Here is a 24,421-nt window from a genome sequence, read left to right as displayed (position 1 = left end):
TTTAAACTATTAAGTAAATTAAGCTAAGCTGTGATCTCTTATAAACATTTGTATATAGACTATACACAATTTAATTATTATTTTTCATCAAATTGCAGGAACTAGTACATGTACTTATGCCTATTTGACAATAAAAAACCATAGTCATTGAAATAGTAATACTAGTAAATGAGATAAAAGTAAACTAAATATCATCAATGCTATTGAAGCCACACTTGTTGTTGTTTTTTTATCTTGTTTGGTGGACTGCAATTAAAGTTGCTATTAATTTTACTGATCGTCTTAGCTGAAATGCCAGTGTCGTCTCTTTGAATCCTAAGCTTATTTTCTTGGTAACTGGAAGTCCAGATATTTGGAGTTTCATTTTAAGCACCTATACTTTCCGAAATGGCATTCCGATAGGCTAAACCATTTGCCTAACATGTCATATGCACGTAAAGAGGTACCACAGAAATGCTTAGGCGCCAACTTACTTTAACTGACATAGAATAAGAGAGCACCTGGTTGCATACAGCTTCAGAACGAGACAGCTGGAGGTCACTTACAAAGGTGTGGTATACACCAATGAAAATTAATTGCCGAGGGTAGATGGCAAAAAAAAAAAAAAAAACTGATTCTACCACAGGTGGACAATGGTTAGGCCTATGCCTGTGCTCAGTGTGGCATAATATGTAGGTCACAGCTGGGGCTGAGTAGCCTCTGGAAACATAGTATTCCTCATAAGTCTTAGGAATCAAAGACAAGCCTATCATTTTTGTAGCATAGTTTGTAGCTTCTGTAAATGCCGACACAAGTCCTCTGTGAGTTTGATGGATTATAAACATCTTACTTCTTTGCCTTATATTAAATGGTCCTTCTCTCTGTTCCTCTAGGTACTTGCGTTTATCTAAATATCATTGATATATCGTAACATGTCATCAAAATAAAAGATAGAATCTCTGCAACTCGTGTACAAGTCAGAAGTCATCAATAACACTTGCCATTTAAAAAATAACAATTTAGATTAGTCAAATTAGTGACTGATTATTCGATTCATTTAGGCCTATAAATTTTTTATTTGAATATATAATGATCCTTTACACTTTGTGACTTTACTAGTATACTTTGGAGTAGACTTGTTGAGCTAAAGTCGGAAGTACACATTGAGTTTTACTGTGATCTACTAGATTAGGGCCTACTAGATCTAGATCTATATATATATTATATTTAATTATATTATATATAAGTAGAGAGAGTATCTCATCAATAGTATGTCATATCGTGATCAGTAGGCGGCTGCAGATTTATAGATCTATTCCATGACAAAAACCCTGGCTAGATTTAGATCTACTGGTCTAGACATCTAGATCTAACTAGAATTAAACTAGAAAACTGAATTAGAAAAGTAGCTTTCTGGATCTATAACCAGAATCTATATTATTAATATTAGATCTAGTTGCGTCGAACGCTTAATTTTTGGTTGTTGTTTTTAATAAATGCACATAAAATACATTGTATTTTGGCAATAAAAATACCCAGTTGGTAGTCCAGTAATTCTAATAATTAATTAATAAATGACTATCAGTATTTGTTTTAGATCTATCAGATTCATATGACTATGACTTATTATTTATATTTTTTTTTTATCATTCGTCCAAGAAAATCTAGCTCTAGATCTATTTCATTTTAGATTAGGCTATAGTTGTTGTTTTTTTTTTTTGTCATTTTATTTAGGCTACAATATTACCGAGATGAACTTTTTCTTTGTTTCCCACGAGACGTGTATGCCTATAGCCTAGTCCTTTCGATAATAATAATAATAAAAAAAAACGATTAGAAATGCGTAGCTTGGAGTGTCAAAACTGTATTAGGCCTCCTATTTTTATTTTTATTTCGTGCAATTTAGTATATCGTAACAAATACGCATTTAGAGGAACGGTAGACAGGTCTTCATCCAGATTTAGTGTAAATAAACCAAACACAGAAACACTGAAAGATTGTATTTTCGGAATTTAGATTCTATTTTTTTGAAAAAATGTGGCATTTTATAGGGTGGTCAAAAAAAATAACTTTTGTGACGATCTCTTATTCGGGAAAATTTTATCTATTATATCAGATAGTCAGAAAATGGATGAAGTTTTTACACATCTAATCAAATAGAGCGTACGAAAGTTTTACACCCATTGCAAGGGACTGACGGAGTAAATCTCTTCTTTGGCATCATCATGGATTTCTCCACATTGCACCATGCGCAAAAATGATGCGCGACGGCACTTCGACTCTCTTTGGCTTTGTAAAAAACTCGAAGCTGGTGTTCCATTAGTATAGTTCCATGATCTAACTAAGATTAAAAAGTATTTAGTTTTATGTTTTTGATTGATTTGTAAACATTCCTTTTAATAAACCCTATACTACAATGCTTTGTTAATTTTTTAAAATAAATCAATTTCATCACTGTGGGTATTCCGTAATATATTTTCATTTATTATTACACCAAGACATTTTGAGTTTTTACTGAGTGTAACTGGTTTACTGTGAATAATATCCAGTAGCATGACCAGTGAAAAAAAAATTAGTACACATAAAATGCAGTTTTTGAAATACGTTGGTTTTGGGGTACTCACTAAAGCCAATCACTGATTGTGTGTCTAATTCGTACATCCCAGCTATTTTTGTACTGTTTGTGGGTCAAATTCACGGGGTGAATCTTGAAAGTTTTTTGATTGGTTCGCCAAAATCATCAGACACAATTTCTGGTCTCTAATGACTCCTTATGAAACTCGGTACGTTACTTTATTTAGTGTAAAACACGTTAGGAGTCTTTGTTTATTGTAGAGTACAGTAGTCTACATATTCATGATATTGCTACTCACAAAAGATCTTTATAGATTTCTCAACACATTTCTTCACTGAACAGATCTATTTCTATATAATTATAATCTAGGCTAGAATTGTATTTAGAATCTAGATCTAGATAGCTCTCGTGAGGCGATGATCTCCTCATTCATAAAAGGGGGAGAATGGACTTTCTCACAGTACTCACAGTTAAGTTTATCAACAATATCTGTGTATGCCGTCGGAATTACTTTGATATTCTTTACAACAGCATTACTGATGATGTTTCGACCAAAAAAGGTAGATTTATTTTTTTTTATCTAGAATAGTTACAGTAGACTAGATCTATAAATCTAGACTAGTGGCTAGAGTCTATTATAATTAACTAGACGTTACTAGATCTAGATCTATTAGTCATTAGTGATTAGTTACTGATTAGTATTATAATAATAATTATTTTATTATTATAATTTACTTTTAAATTTAAAAATTGATTAAAAGTTTTCTATTTGTATTTGTATCATTTATAAACTATTTTCAAAATCGTTATTTTAATTATTTAGACTAGACTTAGGTATTCTAAGTCTAATATTAGATCTATATATTATATATATGGCTCCTTTTGTCTTGAAAGGCAATGGATGCGTCCAAATGAGTCACTGGTTTTGGCTTAATCTTGAGACGGGGCAGAATCTGGTGTGGCATAATCAAGCCAATTCTAGAACGGCAGACTTTGCCACAATTCGTACATGTGTATGCCTCTGATTTAGGGCTAGCAGACAGGGCAGCTTTCTTTTTATCCCTCTTGATTAAAGCCGCTTCAATTCTTTTGTTCTCAGCAAGGGTTGTCCCAGCACGCACAGTCTGTCTCCATGCACTCCGGTCTTTGGCTATGTTTTCCCACATACTTTCGCTGATGCCTGAGGCTCTCATGTCTCGCTTGCAGACATCTCTATATGTTAGTCTTGGGCGGCCCTTGGGTCTGACTCCTTCCACAAGCTCAGCATATAAGATATCTTTCGGGATTCTACCATCTGGCATGCGGGTGACATGTCCGAGCCAGCGTAATCTTCTTTGTGTCAGGAGAGCATACATGCTGTTCATATTGGCCAATCTCAAAACTTCCTGATTGGAGACATGGTCCCTCCAAGAGATGCCCATTATGCGTCTCAGGCAGCGCAAGTGGAAACTATTCAATCTGTGCTCTTGGTACATGCATGTTGACCAGCTTTCACTGCCATAAAGGAGAGTGCTCACAACACAGGCGTTCTTCTTCTTCTTCATCGTTCTCATTGTTATGTTGGAGTGTTCATATGACTAGACCAATACATGAGATGAACTGCGCAGTGGTTTCCAAATCAGGGAGCTCTCCATATAGTTTTCTTTCTATTGGGGTGATTTGGGGCCAATGTCTCATACGGGCCTCTTGGTAGAGAGAGCAGTTTTGGAGGACGTGGTCGGCATTTTCTGGTGATACTCCACATGGGCAGATTTCACTGGTTCCAATTTTGAGCTTCCGGAACATGTGTTGTCGCATTCTGTTGTGTCCGGTCCTAAGTCGAAAGATTAGACGTTGGTCTTGTCGGGATAGCTTATAGTAAGCATCATCTTTCTTGTGATTTGGATGGGAGCTCGTCCATTTCTCATATATTTTATCTACAATTAATTTCATTTCTTCTGGATAGAGTGCAGAGTTTACTTGTGAGTTTGTTCTCCCTCTCTTGGCGAGTGTGTCAGCCTTCTCATTTCCTGCTAGTTGTATGTGAGCTGGTATCCATTGAATAACAGTTTTTTTGCTGTTGTGGTTGAGCTTTGTGAGTGCTGTTCTGAGGTTTTTAATATAAGGGGAATCAGAGTTTTGCAGGCTTTGGAGGGTTGTTTTTGCGTCTGTTAGAAAGACAATCTGACTGTGAGGGGAACTTGGATGATTTGCTAGCATGGTAGCAGCTAGTGCTAGTGCTTCCCTTTCTGCTCTGTGACTGTCAGAGAGCTCTCCAGTTGCAAAGGATTTTTCTAGTTTTCCTCCATCTGGCCATTCGATAAGTATTCCAGCTCCTCCGTTTGTGGTGGCTTTATGGGATGAGCCATCCGTGTAAACTCTGATCCACTGATTGCTAGGGTAATTGGTATGTAGAAAACAGTTCACTATTTCCTTGAGCTCTGTTGGTCTGTAATCAGATTTTCTTTTTATGTTTTCAATATGGTCCCTTATAGTAGGAAGAGGGCTTTCGTCCCAGGGTGGAGATTCATTATAGTGTATCGAGGATTCCAGAGTAATTTTTTCAAGTTGGTGTTTCTTTTTTAGGTTTAGAGATTCCTGTATGAAATTGGTCCTTTTGAGACGTTTTTTTGTGCCAGTTTTGTGGATTTTTGTTCTGAGTGGGTGCCTCTCCAAGGTTTCCAATTTAGTGAATTGGGAAAGGATTTTTATTTCTCTTCTTTCATCCAGAGAGATCAGGGCAGCGGTTTCCTCCATAGCTCTTATGGGTGTTGTTTTGATTGCTCCTGTCATTATCCTTAGACCAATATTTTGAACCTTGTCTATTTTTCTTAGGTTGGTTTGGGCTGCTGAGCCCCATGCTGTGGCACCATATTCTAGTACAGGTCTTACATAACTGGTATAGGTCTTTTTCAGGATGTTGTGATTAGCTCCCCAATCTGTGCCAGCTAATTTTTTCAAGAGGGATAGTCTCTGGATGCCTTTACTCTGTGTTTTATCTATTTGGTTTTTCCAGGTTAGTCTCGGGTCATAGGTGACTCCAAGATAAGTAGGGCTGTCATTTTTTTCTAAAGCTTCCTTATCTAATGTTAATTTTATTGTTTGTTGTTTTGTTGACAGTGAGAATATGGTATATGTTGTCTTTTTTGTGTTAATGGACATGCCCCAGTCTTTGGACCAATTATTGAGTTTATCAAGAGCATCTTGTAATCGAAATTTCGATGTTCCTAAATATTCTTCTGTGCTAATTAAGGCAAGGTCATCTGCATACATGCTGCTCTTAACTTTTTTGGGTAGGTTTTGATTTAGATCGTTTATGAATATTAGGAAAAGTGTTGGGGATAGGACTCCTCCTTGGGGGACACCATTTTTTATACCCACTGTGTGGCTTCTTTGTCCTTGCATGCAAACTAAGGCTTTTCTATTATTTAGGTATTCCTTTATCCAGTTGTACATTCTGTGGGATATGTGATGCTGGATTAGCTTGAGCAAGAGACCTTGTTCCCAGACTTTGTCAAATGCTTTTTCTAAGTCAACCCACACAATTGTTGTTGGTTTCTTTTCTTGAAAGCCGTCTTCTATTTCTTGTGTGATGAAGGCAATTTGATCTTCTGTTGATCTGCCTTTTCTAAAGCCAGCCTGGGCTTCAGTGAGTAGGTTATTTGACTCAAGGATCCATGTCAGCCTTCTATTTATCACTCTTTCCATCAGTTTGCAAGTACAGCTAGTGAGGCTGATGGGACGGTAGCTATCCAGTTTATTTCTTGGCTTGCCGTGCTTTAGTATAGGGATCATAATGGCTTTTTTCCAGATGTTTGGAATTCTGCCAGATTTCCAGCTAGCATTGAATAATTGTAGCAGTTTTCTTTTGGCTTGAGGACCCAAGTGAAGAAGCATGTCATTTGATATTTTGTCTGGGCCCGGGGCTTGTTTTGGTTTGAGGACTTTTAGGGATTCATCTAGTTCCTTCATTTTAAGATTAGTGGTCATTCCCAAGGAGTAAGCTGGATTGTTTTCTTTAAATTTATCTTGGATTTCTGAGTTTACATCTTTATTTCTACTTTCATTAATTTGTATTTGTCCTACGCTTTGGAAAAACTTAATGAATTCATTTGCTGCTTCTTGGCCTTTCAGGGGTTTGTTGTCCTTTTCTATTACTATAGGAGTTGTTCTGTTTTCTTCCTGGTTGAGACATTTGGCTATACGCCAGAGTTTGTGGCCATCTCTATCTACGTTTAGTTGTTCTGTTTTTTCATGCCAACTTTTCCTCATGGCGGAAAGGTAATTTTTCCTGAAAACTGCGTTAGCTGCTTTTAGATTTATGTTATTTTCTATACAAGGGTTATTTTCTACTGTGTTTCTGGCTTCAATAGTGGCATTGTGGAGTTGTTGAAGGTGATCAGACCAGTTGGGGATATAGTCTTTTCTTGCTCCTCTAGAAATTGATTCCTTAGCTGCTAGGAGTATTGCTTTGGAGAAAGCTGAGAATGACTTATTAACCTGATTTGATTTGCAGTTTATTGAAGTTGTATATAGGTCTGTGAGCTTTGAGAATAGGTGCCAGTTGGCTTTTTTGTAGTTCCATCTGGGGATGGTGGAGTTTTCTGATATTTTGAAGGAGGTATCGATACTGATCAATATGGGTCTGTGGTCACTGGTGGCTAGCTGGTCTGCAACTTCTCTAGTGCACTTTTTGGATAAGTTGTCTGTTGCAAAGGCTAGATCTGGAGTGGTTGATGTTAGCCAGGCTCTTGAAAAAAAGGTTGGTTTGTCCTCAGGTTTATTTAGCAAGATAAGTCTGTTCTCTGCTTGCCATTCTTCAATTTCTTCTCCCCTGGCATTTAGGTCTGGGTATCCCCAGCTCTGAGAGTGACTATTCATATCTCCTAAGATTAGACAGTCTTCTTGGTCAGGTATTTGTATGTGGTCAATCTCTATTTCCTTGTCTGGTGGGAAGTAGCAGTTAAATAGATTAATATTTCCATCTGGGAGAATTAGCTTAGTTCCCATTATTTCTGATTCTGAGGAGTTGGGCATAGTTATGTCTGTGGTAGGGATGTCATTTTTAATGAGGGTGAGGATTCCTCCTTTGGGTCTGATTTCTCTGTCTTGTCTGATGCAGGTGTAGCCTCTAATGGAGAAACGAAGATTACTGTTCAAATGAGTTTCTTGGATGCAAGCTACATCAATTTCTTTCTCATGCAGAAATATTTTTAGAGCTTCTTTTTTCTTTTGGATGCCCTCTGCGTTCCATTGTAAGATTTTTAGACTTTTGGTCTTGGAGTGTTGGCCAGTAGTATTTACTTTCTTGTCCCTGCTCCTGGCTCCACAGGCAGAGATAGAAGAACCACCAGCTCGCTTGTGTGGGCTCCTTCGAGGCGGAGAGCCCGGCCCCCTACCTGCGCGGCGGGATTCCACAGGCAGGCCGCCACATCTATTAGAATCGTTACTGAACTCCAACATAGATGAGGTTGCGTGTCAATGTGTTATGCGCCAGGAGGCCCAATGACTCCGACTTCAGCCTGCTTTTCTTTCTGGGTGTGCTCCCATAGCCTTTGATCATCCAAGATCATCTGCAAGGCAGCAGGTGTTTATTTTCGGAGTTTTCTCTCCTAGATGAACTGCTATCCCTAGCTAACGGGTTTCATCTACCCGGGTTTAGAGTTAGAGCGCCCTATACTCGCTTTTTGCAATCATTTCCCTGGATTTCTGAGATGTTTTTAGTAAATATTCTAACCACTGGAATACTTCACCTCATCCTCCATGACTGCAAACCAGTTGGTCCGCGGCTGTTTATTTGCTATTCACAGCTAACCCTTATATCTAAGGGTCTTTCCCCTATCCGCCACCTGGGGACGCGCTTGGTAGAAGGTGGTAGCTCCCCCAAGAACACAGGCGTTGTAGACTAGGATTTTGGTTGCTGTGGTCAATTTACCATTTTCCCAGACGCGCTTGGAGAGTTTTGCCAATGCTGTGGTAGCTTTTCCTATCCTTTTTGTCAGCTCGATGTCTAAGTCTAGTTTACTGACAATTGTTGAACCCAAGTAGGTAAATTCCTGCACCACTGAAAGGGTGTGGTTCCCAATTTGTATTATAGGTATTTCTGCGACGTCTTGTGCCAGGATTTCGGTCTTGGAGAGACTTATAGTAAGGCTAAACTCTTGACAAGAAGCTGCTAAGGCGTTCACTAGCTTCTGTAGACCTCCTTGTGAGTGAGATACGAGTGCAGCGTCATCGGCAAACAGCAGCTCCCTTATGAAGATACGACGCCTTTTCGTTTTGGCTTTAAGGCGTGGCAGGTTAAAGAGCCTTCCATCGGATCTGCTATGGATGTATATTCCGTCTTCCAGGGATTTAAAAGCACTGGATAGTACGACTGAGAAGAAGATGCCAAATAGTGTAGGGGCCAGTACACATCCTTGTTTTACACCGCTCTTAATGGAGAATGGCCTGGAGGAAGAACTTTCAAACTGAACGGTGCCCTGCATATTTTCGTGAAAAGCTGACACTAGTTTTCTTAACTTATTTGGGCAGCCGATTCTCTCTAGTACAGCAAACAGACCGCTTCTGCTAACAAGGTCAAAGGCCTTGGTCAAATCAATAAATGCTATGAAGAGGGGCTGCTTTTGTTCTCTGCTCTTCTCCTGTAGCTGCCGAAGAGAGAAAATCATATCTGTTGTAGATCTACCTGCCCTAAAGCCACACTGCGACTCTGGATAAACACGATCTGCCAGGATCTGTAATCGCTTTAGTAATACTCTAGCAAAAGCCTTTCCGACTATGCTAAGCAGTGAGATGCCTCTGTAATTGTTACAATCAGAGCGGTCGCCTTTATTTTTATAAATTGTAACAATGTTGGAGTCTTTCAATTCCTGGGGGACCATTCCTTGTTCCCAGCACAAGCTTAGCAGTTCATGGAGTGGTTTGATTAGGGCATGTTTTCCAGCCTGAATTACTTCAGCAGGAATGCCATCTCCTCCGGGTGTTTTCCCATGTGCAAGCATGTCAATGGCAATGCTCAGCTCTTTTACTGAGGGCGTTTCGTCTAATTCCGTCAAAACTAGAAGTGATGGGAAGTTGGAAAAAGCATTTGGTGAGATGGCGTTTTCAATCTGGTAGAGTTCTGCATAGTGTTCTACCCATCGTTCCATTTGCAGCGCACGATCGCTGATGATTGAGCCATCTTTTGACTTGAGCAGAGCACACTTGCTGGTGTGAGGTCCAAAGGCTTTTCTCATGCCCTCATATAGTCCTCTTATGTTACCACAGTCGGCACAAGATTGAATATCTTCGCATAGCTCCTGCCAGTATTTGTTAGCACATTGTCTCGCTACTCTTTGGGCATTGTTACGTGCAGCTCTGAGCCTTTTTAAGTTGCTTGGGGTGGGATCCTTCTTGTAGATTAGCATGGCTGCTCTCTTGTTCGTAATGGCAGTTTCCATTTCTGGTAGACCAGCTTCAAACCAGTCTTCGCTTTTCTTGGTTTTGTTTCCAAAGACCAGTGATGATGTTTGGTAGATTGTATCACGCATAAACGTCCAGCTTTTTTCTACCTCAGTCACAGAGAAGTTTTTAAAAGCTTCCTCTAATTTGTTCTCAAATTCTGTGCAAAGATCAGGATTTTTTGTGCTAGTAGTATTCAGGCATGATTTTCTTTTTCCCTGTGATGTGTGGATCTTAGTTGGCAGCAGTCTTGTCCGGCAGGACACTAAAGTATGATCAGTATCACAATCCGCGCTTTGGTAGCTACGTGTCAGCAGTATATTTCCAATGTCCTTTTTTCGTGTCAGTATCATATCCAGCTGGTGCCAGTGCCCAGACCTAGGGTGCCTCCATGAGACACAGTGCTGTGGTTTTGTTCTGAAGTATTTGTTGGTAATGCAGAGCTTATGGTATGTGCAGTATTCAAGCAGTCTTTGTCCGTTCTCATTCATCTTTCCGATTCCAAAAAGCCCAAGACAGTCTGGCCAGGTAGTGTGATCTGATCCTACTCTGGCATTGAAGTCACCTAGAAGGATCATATGTTCTTTTTGAGGAATGTTTGCAATGGCTTCTTTGAGGTCTTCATAGAACTTGTCTTTGTCCTCCTGAAGCGAGCTTAGTGTGGGGGCATAGGCACTAATTAGAGTGACTTTTCCAGATGCTGTCATCATACTTATGCTTAGTAGCCATTCCGAGCCACCAACTGGAGGGACTATCATGGAAAGAAGACTGTTCTTGACAGCAAAGCCCACACCATGTATTCGAGTCTCATCCTATGCTTTCCCTTTCCAAAAGAAAGTGTAGTCAGTCTCGCAGAGCATGCCGTTTTCGGCCAGTCGGGTTTCTTGCAGGGCTGCAATGTCAATATGTAGCCTTTTTAGCTCGTTGTTTATAACTGCCGTCTTCCTTGCATCGTCGATCTGCCTTAGATCATCAGTGAGACCAGGACACATTGTCCTGACATTCCAAGTGGCCAGTTGCATGACAGGGATTTTCTTTTTCAGTTTAATTTTTCTTCTTTTGTTGCTTGGTGCAAGTTTCCAGCCTACTTGTCGTTTTAAACTAAGCTCTAAGCACCCATTAGAGTAGGCAGGCTGTGGCGGATCAGCACCTAACTGACTGGGGGCTGCCCAGGTTGAGGCGGGCGGCAGCTGATCAGTGAGGCGCGAAGACCTCTCCCACCGTCAGAGACAACCCGTGGCGTCCATACATTACGCCAATAAAGTTGGACTTATAACCCGTAACTGTTGTCTCCCGTGTTGTTTTAGCTGCTTTGCAGCAGCACCAGAGTTTCCTCTCCAGGGCGCATTCCTGGGCCTTGGATAAAAGGGTCATGGTGGTTTCAAAGGTTGTCATGGCCAGGGGTGTCAATGAGGTTAAGCTCCCATTGTCTATAAAATACTCCTAATGGCATGCGTCTCAAATAGCCTCTGACAACTAAGTCCAGCACCTGGCCTGCTCGTGTGGCTTAGATATTAAGCCTGGCGAAACTGCTCTTACTAACAGGTGAAGGGGTGAAGGCGGATACCTGGCGCCACAAAACCGGGAGCTTCGGGCAGATGGAGCTCGTCAGCCTAGTAAGGCAGTTCATCTAGGAGAGGGGTACTCTGACTTCAAACCCCCGCTGCCTTGCGGTACTGAGGCTTCAGGAGACAACCTCGATGAGAAATCAGGAGTGAAGCCCCTTAGGCGTTGGGAGTATCAGCTGAAAAATTCCCTCCGGCAGCTTCTGCAACTGAGTTGGTGCCAAATGTAATGCGATGCGTTCCTTTGGATCACATCAGCAAGGTCGAGAGAGGGATCATTAGATCTATATTATTATAATTGTTGTTAATGGAATAGTTGCAGTCTGGATCTATTTCTAGAACTAGACTTTTTTTTTTTTATTAATTTAGTTCTAGACTATATATATTTTTTTTTAAATAAGTAGATCTAGATAGTCTAGATCTTAGATGTACAAGTAATGTAATGTCAGTTGTAATTTGACACTATCTCATGGGCGTGGCCAGGATTTTTTTCAGGGGTGAGGGAGGGGGTTGTTCCCCCCCCCCCCCCCCGGCCATATATAATATATATATATATATAATTTAATGTGTGTGTGTGTACTTAATTAATCTTTATCACATTCTGAACTCTGACCCTTCATTCTTTCGGAAGACGTTTATTGAACCCTAGAATATGTTCTTCCTGTTCTTTCTAGGGGAAAGACTGTTAGGGGGTGTAAGGGTTCACCCCGCCGCCAAGCAATATTTCTGGTATTTAAAAAAAAAAAGCATATTCTGAGGTATCTACAGTGCATTATCCTGCTATTAAAAATTTTTTGTTCAAAATCAAATCTGCTATTCTCTGCACTTTATTAATGGAACCCAATGACTGGTAGAAATTTGTAACCCTTCTTGGCTACGCTCATGGAATTTGATGACTGTAGTTTGCTTTAGATTTTATATCAAAAATGAAAGTGTGTAATGCAGGGTCATAACTATATATACATAAATATAGGTTATATGTATGTAATTTAATACTAATAAAAACTAAATTACACAAACTTGTAGGCAGCCTATTTAGTCACATTATGTAACACTTATATGTGAACATTGACATTATAATGGTCATTGACAGACTGTTGAAGAAAATTGAGAAGTTATATGACAACTTGCATAAAAAAAAGCATACTTTTTTAAAACTAATAAGAGGCAGAGGTCCATAAATAGCTTTTTTTTTTTTTTTTTTTTTTTTTTTTTTTTTAAAGCACAATGAAGATGTTCCCCAAAAGAATGGTTTTCTGTAGAGATAAAAATGGGCATAACATAAAAAGAATTGATCTTTTTAAATTTGTTTTAAAAATGGTTTAAAAATGTGCATACAGTGTATTAGAAAACCAAAGGTATAAATTTGTCTATTATTTGGCCAATAAAAAAAAATGAAGGTATGGCTGTGTTTTTGTGTACTTAGTTGCTAATGCAAAGTTAGTGAGATTAGAAATTTTACCTAGGAATGGGCATATATTATTGTCTCTGGGTTCACTAGCTCTTGCCTAGCAGATGTTATTAAAGGTTGTAAGGGTTAGGGTCTTGCAGCATGCTTCTGAACCAATCAACTTCATGGTTTATGTCTTCACCCCTTCTGTCAATGAAGAGCATCACTTATTTCTAATTATTAGGAACCCTTCCTCCCCCCCAACCTGAAAAAAAAAAGTCTGACTAAAAACCCACAAAAAAAAACTAGTTTTTTTCAACAAAATAATATTGCTATTTAATACATTAGAATACCATAGTTATAGTCTTATATTGTCATATTGTGCTTTTAATATAACTTTTGGGCAGATGCATTTTTAGGATGTTAGCCTATTGTTTCACTTGTATTATATATATATGATTAAGACAATAAGACATATCTAAATCAATCTAAAAAAAATAATAAAGAAAATTATTAATCCCACTATTTTGCATTATTATGATTATTCAATATATTTGAATTTTTAACTTTTAAATACATTTTTTACAACTAATCTGAGCTTTATAATGAAAAGGATATATCTCAGACAATAATGTGGCACATTGTGTTTGTTGAAGCGCCTACCTTAACTTTATTTTATCTTATCTTACAGATTACAGACATTATTTTAAACAAGAAAGTTAATTACGTCCTATGCATTTCATGTGTCAATCTAGTCATGCATGTTAATCAGTGACTTAAACTCTGTTTTTCTGGCTGATTAAATTCTCTAATGGAACTAGGAAGAAGGAGCACTTGTACAAATTAGTCCTAGTATATATATAAGGAATAAGAAATGTGCCTCTATTTTGGTGTCTTTCTGAATATTTTATTAGGTTTTGTTTTTCTATTTGTAAATTATGGTTCAATGTTTTATGTAATATTGCTACTTACTTTTTATTCTTTTGTCCTGAAGTGTCTCTAAATTTAGTGATTTTACTAATGGTGAATATTCGTTTATTTTAAATCTCACTGCTCTATTTTGTGTCAGTTCCGTTTTCTTGAGTTGAGAGATCCCCGATGCATATTCTAATATTGGCCTACCTTAGGTTAAATATCACTTTAGTTTTATCTTCCACATTGATTTGTAGAGGTTTCTTTTAATAAACCCTAATTTTTTGTTTGATTTTTTAAATAATTTCATCAATATGGGGTACATTTAAATTTTTTTTCTTCTTTCTTATCATTGGAAGGTCAGAGTGAATAAATCCAATGGCAGAGTATTCTCCAAAGATGATCCTGAAATTATTATTATTGGCTCAGGTGTTGCTGGCTCAGCAATGGCCACTGTTTTTGCAAGAGATGGCAGAAAAGTAACTGTTATTGAGAGGGATTTAAAGGAACCAGATCGAATAGTTGGAGAATTGCTTCAACCTGGAGGACTGAATGCATTGATAAAATTAGGGCTTGGAGGTATTACTGTAAAACAATAATAGAAATAAACAATAATAGAAATAATAATGCACACAAGATTTAAAAAAAAAGTTATCACAAAGAACAACTTTTTGACCAATTTAAAAATGAGTATTATAAATTGTAATGGTAGTCAATAAATTACTCCAATAAATATATATTTTTTATTTTTCCAGATTGTGTCAAAGAGATAGATGCACACAAGATTAGTGGTTATGTTCTACACAGTTTAGATTCAAAATCAGAAGTTGTTATTCCATATTCAGTGTGTGAGGAAAGTTTGGGACAGAAACTTAATGCAGATGGAGCTGCCTTTCATCATGGCAGATTCATTATGGCTCTCAGAGAACAAGCTATGAAAGAACCCAAGTAAGAAATTAATTTGATCTCACAATTTGTAATAAATGTTTTTCTCTCTCTGTCTCAATTTGAAGAAATGTTATCTATTAGAAAGGCAATCCTTAAATGTTTTTAAACATTTTTTAAACAAAGTTTCAAATTTGCAATCCTGCAATAGATGTTACAGTTAAATATTTTTTTTTTTTTTTCAGTGTTACTTATGTAGAAGGCACTGCTACAAAGCTAATAGAAGAAAATGGCATTGTTACTGGTGTTCAGTATAAATTGAAAAATGAAGAAGAGTCAAAGGTTAGTTTAAGCCAACAATATGTTTGTTAACAATTCCATAGAAATTAAATAATGTAATTATTATTATTCAACAATACTGTTCATGTATGTTGAACAATTCGATCAAAAACTAATGGGTTATTCAATTTATTTCCAGGAAGTATATGCACCTCTTACATTTGTGGTAGATGGTTGTTTTTCCAAATTCCGTAAAGAACTAGTCAAGGAATCAGTCAAAGTTACTTCTCACTTTGTAGGCCTCCTGATGCATCATTGTCCCCAGAAAAAATCAAACCATGCAGAAATAGTACTTATGACTCCCAGTCCAGTCTTAGTTTACCAGATTTCTTCTGATTGTACTAGAGTCTTAGTGGATATTAAAGGTGTTTTACCTAAAAATATGAAAGAGTATCTGCTGGATAATGTTTGTCCTCAGCTCCCAGGTAGGTACATAGAATGTGTATTCATATTTTTAACATTTTAATATCTTTATTAATGAAGGCTGAGTGGTGAAGCACTTGGCTTCCGAACTGAGGGGTCTAGAGTTCAAATCTTGGTGACTTTCAGGATTTTTAGGATGCCACCCAACTCTAATCGGTACCTGACACTATTTGGTGAAAGTAAAGGTAGTTGTTTGTGCTGGCCACATGACATCCTGCTCATTAACAGTTGGCCTAAGAAATGGTTGACCTTTATATCATCTGCACCATGGATTGCAAGGTTTTAAAGGAGTACTATTATTATTTACTTTTTCATAACAAGAAATATTTTCTGGAAGTTTTATTAATTTGATAAATGGAAAAAATAAAAATAATTAATTTTACAGATATAATCTTATTTCATAGAATGCTAAAATTTCCTTCCAAAAATGATAAATATCCAAGTAAGGAAATGACCAAGTCAGATAACAAAACAAGGAGCATGCCTTGAGTGTAAATCATAGTAGAGGCATGGACATAAACAAGCATTGTTATTTTTGTGACTTTTTTAAGACCACCAACTCATATGGTTACTTTTTTTTTTTTGGTTCAAGTTAACACATCATTATGTTGGTGGCTGACACAGACATAGATAATTTGTTCTATGATCCACCAAGTCTCAATGAGAATTTTCAATTTGTATTATTATTAGAAACAATGATATAAGTAAAAAAAAAAACAGTTATCAAAAACTCCACAAAATTGGCTGCTTGGTCAAATGGTATGTACTTTAACTATCATGATGGTCACCAGCTCAGACCTTGCATACCACCATCTCCTGGTGTCCAGCAGGAGGTTTGGGCTTGAACATAGTCAACTTCATTTGTGAAGGAATGTCTGAACTTGTGTAAAACAAAAAATAGTCTTAAATTTCTAATTTACAGTTTCTAAAAGACCCTATGTACTAAGTGTGGCTGAATGCTTTTGCTTTAGTTAAGATGGAATGTAATTATAACTTGTTTATTTAAATTTAACAGAACATATCCAAGAACCATTCAAAGATGGTGTGATAAATGGCAGAATAAGAAGTATGCCCAACAGCTATCTCCCACCAAGTCCCATTGAGAGACCAGGTGTACTAGTGTTGGGAGATGCCTATAACATGAGACACCCTCTTACTGGTGGTGGAATGAGTGTATGTCTGAATGATGTGGTCATCTGGAGAGACCTGTTAAAAACTATTCCTGATCTTACTGATTATGAATCAATCATCAAATCACTGCGAGTTTTCCATCTTCGCAGAAAGAACACCCACTCGTTTGTAGTCAATGTTCTAGCAAATGCATTGTATGAATTATTCTCAGCTGATAATAGTAAGTTTTTCAAATTTTAATTTTGTTTCAATTTTTTTTTTTGTGGGACATGTTTAGAACTAAATTCTACACTTAATTTTAAAATGTACAAATTTATTTTCTCACAGCTTATCTTGTGAGTATGAAGAGAGCATGTCTGGAATATTTCAAGCTTGGAGGGGAATGTGTTGCAGGTCCTGTCAGTTTACTGTCTGTGTGAGTAGAGTTTTATAATTTTATATACCGGTAACCCTAATATAGGAAAGGAACTTGAGACATAAATTTCATTTTGTTGCAGACATATAATAAGCCTCAATCTTGAATAAATCATAAAAATGATGCTTACATTTAGTATACAACAAATTATTGAATTGATTTAGATTCATTTATGCATGATAAAATTTTATCAAATTATAGAGAGTGAAAGATATTGTTAAGGCTTCCGCGCGGTGTTGATTCTTGGAAATATATCTAGTGTAGATCTACGTCTGACTGGAAGTAATGCGGAGCTCGAACTACTCCAGTAACACCGGCGAAATGCTGAAACAATCAAAATATGTAGTCGACGCTGATGTTGTTTTACAAATATTAAATAATCAAGAAGGGAATCGTCCGATGTCAGCTATGTCCGTAAATCTGTATATATTCTACTGCTCTATAAGAAGCATCTTCCTTTTAGCGTCACTTAGAGCGTTCTTGTTGTTTTAACCCACTTTACGTCATCGTCGCTAAGTAAAACTTTACCCTATTCCCGAAGCAAATAACTAATTCCTAATCATGTCATAACAGATATATTATGCAACACTTTCATAAAGATGTTCGATTTATTTTATGATCATCACTGTTAAAATCATGTCATAGCTTTATATTTTTATAACTTAAAAATAAGGTATATTCTAAAGACAAGATCTAAACTTATCTTTGGTTCCATTAAATCTTTAATACGTTTTTCATTATTTTATTTCCAGCCTCAACCCAAAACCACATGTTCTAGTGGGACATTTCTTTGCTGTCGCTCTGTATGCTGTATATTATGTGTTTCTTTCAGAACCCTTCTGGGCTATACATCGTGTTTTGTATCGCTCATTTATGATTTTCTTCACTGCCTGCACCATTTTGTTTCCATTAATATGGGCAGAAACTAAAACATTGCTTTTTACATAAATACTATCTGCACAAAATCATTGAAAAAAAGATTTGTTTGTAATATATCTACAAGAATGTTCATCTGCAAGTCAGTATTGAATTAGATTCACAAGCTTATCAAATTATTGACTATAAGTTAATTTATTTTTTTATGTTTGTATCTTGTTATAAAACTTTAAAACCATGTATCCTCAAGTACAAGACTGCATTGGTCATGTGTACACATTATTTAGTCATTTCTGAATCATATTTATGTACTATTTTTATATATTGTTGGTTATGTGTAAATATTAAATCTATTTGTTGAAGAATACACTATTATTTGATATGACGACTAGTAAGCTTATGTGAATGAAAGTATAGTTCTGAAACATAGTTCATGTCATCCATTCTGGTAAAACGAGTCTGCAAGTGACAACAGTAAAAAGTACATCCTGGCTGTAAAAGTTGGACTGTTTGTTATTATTGAATTCTTATTTCACATCACATGTTTTTTTATTTATATACAAAATAATGCTTTAAGGTTTAGTAGGTAATCAAGTTAGTTAAAGTAATAACTAGTAATTTTAAAAAAAAAATGTAGCATTGTAGTAAAAAAACACTTAAAAAATGTATTAAATCATGACTCATTTTGCCTAATCAGTACACTTATACCTTTCAATGTCACTATTATTTCATCCATTGTCAAGACAATTTAGCTGATTTAAAGCAGGTTGTTGATCACAAGGATAAGATTATGATCTGGTACATTATTATATATTTACTGGGGAATCTGTGACAAAAGTACTTGATTTTATGTGTGTAACTCTTACCAATGTGTTTGCTTTTAAATTCATTACACAATGAGTCCCAATGTTGTTGTTTTTTTTACCTGTCACTGGCTTGTTTTCAAAGTGACTTAACAGTAGTTATGAACATTTTTTGAAAATAAATGCTTCTATGATTTTATTTATGTTCAGAATTTTAATACTTTTATGTTGAAATGTGTCCATAAAATAGACTGAAATAGGATAAAAATGAAAAACCTTTTTGGTTTTAAATTTTAATATTCTCTTCTATTTGATTACACTAGAATATTATTTGTTTATATTAGTCATATTTGTCAATTTTGTAACTAATGTTACACATTTAGTCATTTAAGAATTTTAACATGATAAATATTTAACTTGTATAGTCTCTAAGTATCTGAGATTCAACTCTCACTATTCCTTTCTTTAAAAAAGTATCCATATTGTTATACTGCTGCATTAATAATATTTTTTTTTTGTTGTCAGACATAGTCTGCTTTTTCTTAGTAATTATGGTGTGCAGGCTTTAGCATAGAGGTACAAATCCATTCCTCAAAATTTATATAGAGTAAATGAACATTTTTTAAGCATGTAATGAATGTGGGTCAGGGTCACCCAATCCTTCCCTCTAGATACACCCTGAAGGCTTTGCTATAAAAACAACAAACAGATTGCCTCTTTCTTAATTTTGTCATTAAAAAAAAAAAAGTCAGAACAACATAAGAACCAATGGTGGACAACAGTTGTTTCAAACTATTCAACTTGTGTAGTTATCTATGTGACACTTAATAAGATTAACTAACATTGTATCATTGTCAACAGGCTACTACAGCAGGATACAGCTTTGTTTCTAGTGTTCACTTCTTACACAATAGTCTGTTGCTTTAGTCCCAAGCATTTCATTTATTATTTTATCTTCAAAGTCCAGGAAAAGTAGTCATCTTATTATTACAATATTAATGTTTTTATCCACAAAGTCCAGGAAAAGTAGTCATCTTATTATTACAATATTAAATCTATTTGGTTTTATCAACAATTAAAAATAATATGTGTTGTCAATTATCAATAGTTGTCATTTCATTTTACATTCACACTGTATTACATCTATTCATTACCGGTACATATTAATAATAATAATCTTTATTATCCATGAGAAAATTTGTTTTACAGTTGTACATTACAAATAACACTACATAAAAAGAGAAAACATTTAGTACGATAGCTCTCAAAATATATAGTTTCTTTTAAACATTCAATGCGATATTCACAACAGTAAATTACAATCTGTTCAATGATTTCATCGCTACGCTATTGATATGTTTTTGTGATCAGTATCTTACAACTAAAACTAAAACGGTTTTTAATTTGGTAATGTGATTTCACATTTATAATAGCAATTACATTAAATTTAAAGAATGAAATTTTATTTGGATAGATTATGTCTAAAACAAAAATATCAACCAGAGCTGTCCCTTACTGTCTCTTGGTTCTCATTCGTATGCCATCATTTCAATTCTAGTCAGTTACCACTGGCTGTTCTTCATCATCATTGAACTCCGTTTGAGTAAAGGCCTGAGAGACTCAAATCATCTCTTGCAAAAGCCCTGGACAAAACCCTGCTGTTGTGCGTAATGAGAACATGTGGATCCCAGACCCGTTGATCAAGTGCAGGGGCATTAGAAAAGAATGAGATGCTATTCCTCACCCAGCGGGGTCATCGTCAATTTGAATTTAGCCTAAAACCGTGCAAAATGTGAACCAACGGGACAGTGACCCATCTTGCATTGTATTATAATAACTTGATCAGACCTGGGCAGCCTTCGCCACGAGAAGGCCCGGTCAGAGTGCCCCCAGACTCCGCATGTTTTTTGGACTTATCCCAGCACTTCAAGCTGTTCATAGACGTGTTTGTTTGCAGATGCAGACTCAAATAATGAAGCTTTTTTGGATGTTAAATATATATATATATATATATATATATAATGTGGATTCGAAATGCAGCAAAAGATTTAGGTGGAGCACCTCCAAATACCGGTATTAATGTCTTCCAGGTCTGAATGTACTTGAGCGCCGCAGACTTCAGCACCTTGGAATACTACTTGAGCTTCGTAGTTTTTTGTAAACTTTTCTTTTCCCTCACGCTGCTTTGTTTAGGTTAAGAGTAAGATTTGCTGTTTGATTTCACTTGAATTTGTCGACACTATAATAACAAGAGTAAGTATCTGATTTGTAAATAATATTAATAAAGTTAACGAAAGCCCAAAGCTCTTATTTAAATTAATGGCAATGTTGAGAATTAATAAGACTAGAAACAAACACAAGATTTTCTGTACAAAATGAGAACAAATAAAATACTAGTAAAAAACTTTGCCATCTTTCGCGACTTCCAAATTATCATAAAGGTTTTTTTTAAAAAATAGAAATAAAAAAAAAAGAGATTTCCTTTTTTTATATTACAATATCTGCCACAAAAATACCCATAGATTACTGTCATGAATATTTATTAGAATTGAATCTAGACTGAAGATGAAACAACCAGAACTAGAAAAAATAAAATAAAAATACTTTTAAAACATCAAAGTTTATATTAAGCATAGACTATATATAGTCTATGATATTAAGCGTAGTTGTATCAATTACTTTGGATCAGTCATGTATTTAAATTTGTAATAGATCTAGACATAGCAATAGTAGGCCTAAGTCTGTGCGATATGAAATATTTTTGCAGATTGTTTTTGTTAAGTGCAATTTCATGCTTTTAGCTTTCTCAATAAGCTATGACCTATCACTTGTCTGGACCAGTTGGGAAAAGGGGTGGGGGAGAAAGAAGAGCGTATCGGTGTTAATGATACCTTGACCGCTTTTAAATGCATTTATATATATACATATAAAGTTGAACGACCTGAATTCAAATTCGTGGGCTCTGGCCAAAACACTAACCACTGTACCAAGCTTAGTACTTATGAAAATAGGTTTTATGGTTTATTTATTGTTAGTTTCAAAAAGAGGTGACCTATTTCTCTCTGCAAAGTATAAAGGGGACTAATTTTTACTTATACCACCACATCAGTTAAATACAATTTCAGTCCCTTGTTCAATACTTTCCAAACAAAATAATGAATACCCAATGGTTAACTGATTTTTAAAAATTGATTATTTGTTCTGTCATGTAAAAGAAATAATTGTGCAAAATATCAGCTTGGGTGGAAGAAATAACGTGTACAAACTTTTACCCAAACTTTTTACCAGACAGACGTGAGTTGATATAAGCTTTGTACTGGGCCGGTCCTACAGATTGCGGGCCCAATGCGAAACAGATTGCGCGGGGTCCATTCTGGGTAGGGATGAGGATAATAAGTGAAAATTAAGATTTTATATTAGAAAATAAATTCGTCTTTGCATTTTATTCATAGGGCCTACTTTACTAAGTACAAACTCACGGTCATATCAACTTTACGAGCCATTTACACTACATAGTATACACATACCAGTTTTCTAACAAAAAGAAGATAAACATTGAAATCAGCCGTTTAGATTTACTATCCACAGGCAAAATATCGCTTTGGATTTTTTGAGATGGAGATAGATTTGGATCTATATATATATGCCAGTGACTATTAAAGTAAATCATGAGTAAATTAAGTATTTGAACTTATTGTTTTGGTTAAAATTCTCCTTATTATTACATTTTTATTAAATGGAAGCTGACAATGCCATTTATTTTAAAATCGCGAGTAGGATTATAATTTACCGTATTGAATGACACCCCGGAATGACAATTTTGTCTGTTTTTAAGGAGATTTGTATAAGGTTTCAGAAGATTTGAATAATTTCTTGAGATTTCGATGACTTTTTCGTATATTTTTGCAATTTCAAGAGAGTTTCAGGAGCTCCTGGAAAATCATGAGGCCGCGGTAACCCTTTAATATTAAGTTAAAATGGTTTAATTTAATAATTTCCACATAGAATTAGCGCGGGGCCTATAAAAGTGCGGCCCACTGCGGTCGCATAGGTTGCAGTGGCCTAAGGCCGGCCCTGATTTTGTATAATGTAATAAAAATGTACAGGGTTTGGAATACCCGGCTTATTAGTTTTGAAACTGAATGTTAAATTGGTAATGCGTGACATGATCGTCTTAAATAATACGGTCTTAAAAAAAAATCATTCTATCTAAAGTTACACTGCATAACATGAGTTGTCTTATCATTATTGTTTTTTTTTTTTGGGGGGGGGGGGATATGGTGATGAATAAACAATATCTACGAGAGAGAACAGATCGTCTCAGAATTAGACCTATACTTAGGTACCTAATTAGCCAGTTGATATGAGTTAGTACATACTAAACTTAACCGCTGTATATAATAAGGGTAACATATTGTATAGATCTACTGGTAGGCCTATGTCTCTCTCTATATATAGGCTATAATTCTCTTCATGGCTCAAGAGTTTGGACACCAAGTAATCGAAACACACTCTTTTATTTATGCAAGTCGGACGGACTAAAGTTACCCCACGTAATTTTAGAGGCGAAAAAAAAAAGAGGGGGAGGAGAACAAGTAGTATTAACCCATCACTAAATAGCAGGGCCGGACTTAACCATTGTGGGGCCAATGCGAAACGGATTTCGCCGGGCCCAGTTTGGGTAGGGATACTGATAATAAGTGAAAATTAAGAGTTTGTATTAGAAAATATATTCGTCTTTGCATTTTATTCATTCTTTACTACGCACAGAATTACTACACGAGCCTTGCATGTAGCGAAGTCATTCATCAGGGTTGGGCAACCTTTTTCTACCGAGGGCCGCATTTAAAAAATTTGGGGACTGGCGGGCCGCATACTTTTTTTTTACTCCCAATTGAGGAATTACAACAAGAGTTAGCAATTTCTTGAACTAATTTTACGAATATTTTTTTTTTAAATTTTGTCCTAATTAAAACATTTCACCACAAATGTACAATTGTACTAAATGTGAATCATTTAACTGTTAACATCCGTGCATAATGTTCCGAAACTGTAGAACTAGCTTACTAGTTCTTGCGACTGCTGTCAAATTACAGTCAGTGAGTATCGACCTGTTCTAACACTTGATAATTTTGAAACAAACAAAATAAAGCGTGTTGACAGATGAATCAGGTTCCGAATAATGTGACAGCTTCGCAGCAAAGTTTTCTTAAGAATGGGAATACAGCAGTCTGGCAGTCATGAAACTTCTGTGAAAGGACTCACTGGAATTTCTCTTTCAAATCATAATTTGCTTGGAGGTTTGTCTTCTGGAGCTGAATCAGCTTCTGCATTAAATAATGAGCAGATGGTATTGAAAACTAGTTCCAAGTTCTTGACGTCTTAAAATTTGCTTTCAAATCCACAATCAACAAATCCAAATAAGTCTTGTACTTTCAACCATTTCACTAGAAATAGTTTCAGCTTTCAGCTAAGGAAAATGATAAAACCTGATTTCACTTGCTGGCTCGAGAAATGGAATAACTTGGTTTGAAAAGATTTAAGATGCACATACAATTCATTTGCAAACAAAACATTGCAATGTCTCCAATGATAAACATGAAGTCTGTCTTCAACTCTTCATTAGAAATATTAGTAACAAATCACAATAAATGTCCTTCAATGAACCTAACTATTTCTTCCTATTCTTCTAGACCAGCGGATACT

General features: G+C 36.0%; 1 protein-coding gene across 2 annotated transcripts; it reads left to right on the top strand.

Annotated features, from left to right (window-relative positions):
• The first annotated feature begins 2,716 nt into the window (after positions 1 to 2,716).
• On the top strand, positions 2,717 to 19,813 carry LOC106061665 (squalene monooxygenase-like). Of its 2 annotated transcripts, none has more exons than XM_013219865.2 (8): positions 2,717 to 3,114; positions 14,203 to 14,422; positions 14,599 to 14,791; positions 14,974 to 15,070; positions 15,207 to 15,492; positions 16,506 to 16,841; positions 16,949 to 17,036; positions 17,789 to 19,813. In XM_013219865.2, the coding sequence occupies exons 1-8, from the start codon at positions 2,971 to 2,973 to the stop codon at positions 17,982 to 17,984; spliced, it is 1,560 nt and encodes a 519-aa protein (XP_013075319.2). In that variant the 5' UTR covers positions 2,717 to 2,970; the 3' UTR covers positions 17,985 to 19,813. The 2 variants fall into 2 exon arrangements, with proteins under 2 accessions (XP_013075319.2, XP_055885432.1); XM_056029457.1 differs by having other exon boundaries at positions 2,743 to 2,762.
• Positions 19,814 to 24,421: the final 4,608 nt, after the last annotated feature.

This window comes from Biomphalaria glabrata, chromosome 5 (genome assembly GCF_947242115.1).
Source record: "Biomphalaria glabrata chromosome 5, xgBioGlab47.1, whole genome shotgun sequence".
Taxonomy (NCBI): Eukaryota; Metazoa; Mollusca; class Gastropoda; family Planorbidae; genus Biomphalaria; species Biomphalaria glabrata.
Note: the sequence above shows the minus strand (reverse complement) of the source record. Positions and strands in the feature narration are given on the sequence as shown.

Excerpts from the sequence above, each read along its gene's own strand:
- LOC106061665 (XM_013219865.2), top strand. The coding sequence starts at position 2,971 with ATGATCTCCTCATTCATAAAAGGGGGAGAATGGACTTTCTCACAGTAC. Across the intron at positions 3,115-14,202 it reads TGATGTTTCGACCAAAAAAG|GTCAGAGTGAATAAATCCAA; the intron begins GTAGATTTATTT and ends TATCATTGGAAG. Across the intron at positions 16,842-16,948 it reads ATTATTCTCAGCTGATAATA|CTTATCTTGTGAGTATGAAG; the intron begins GTAAGTTTTTCA and ends ATTTTCTCACAG.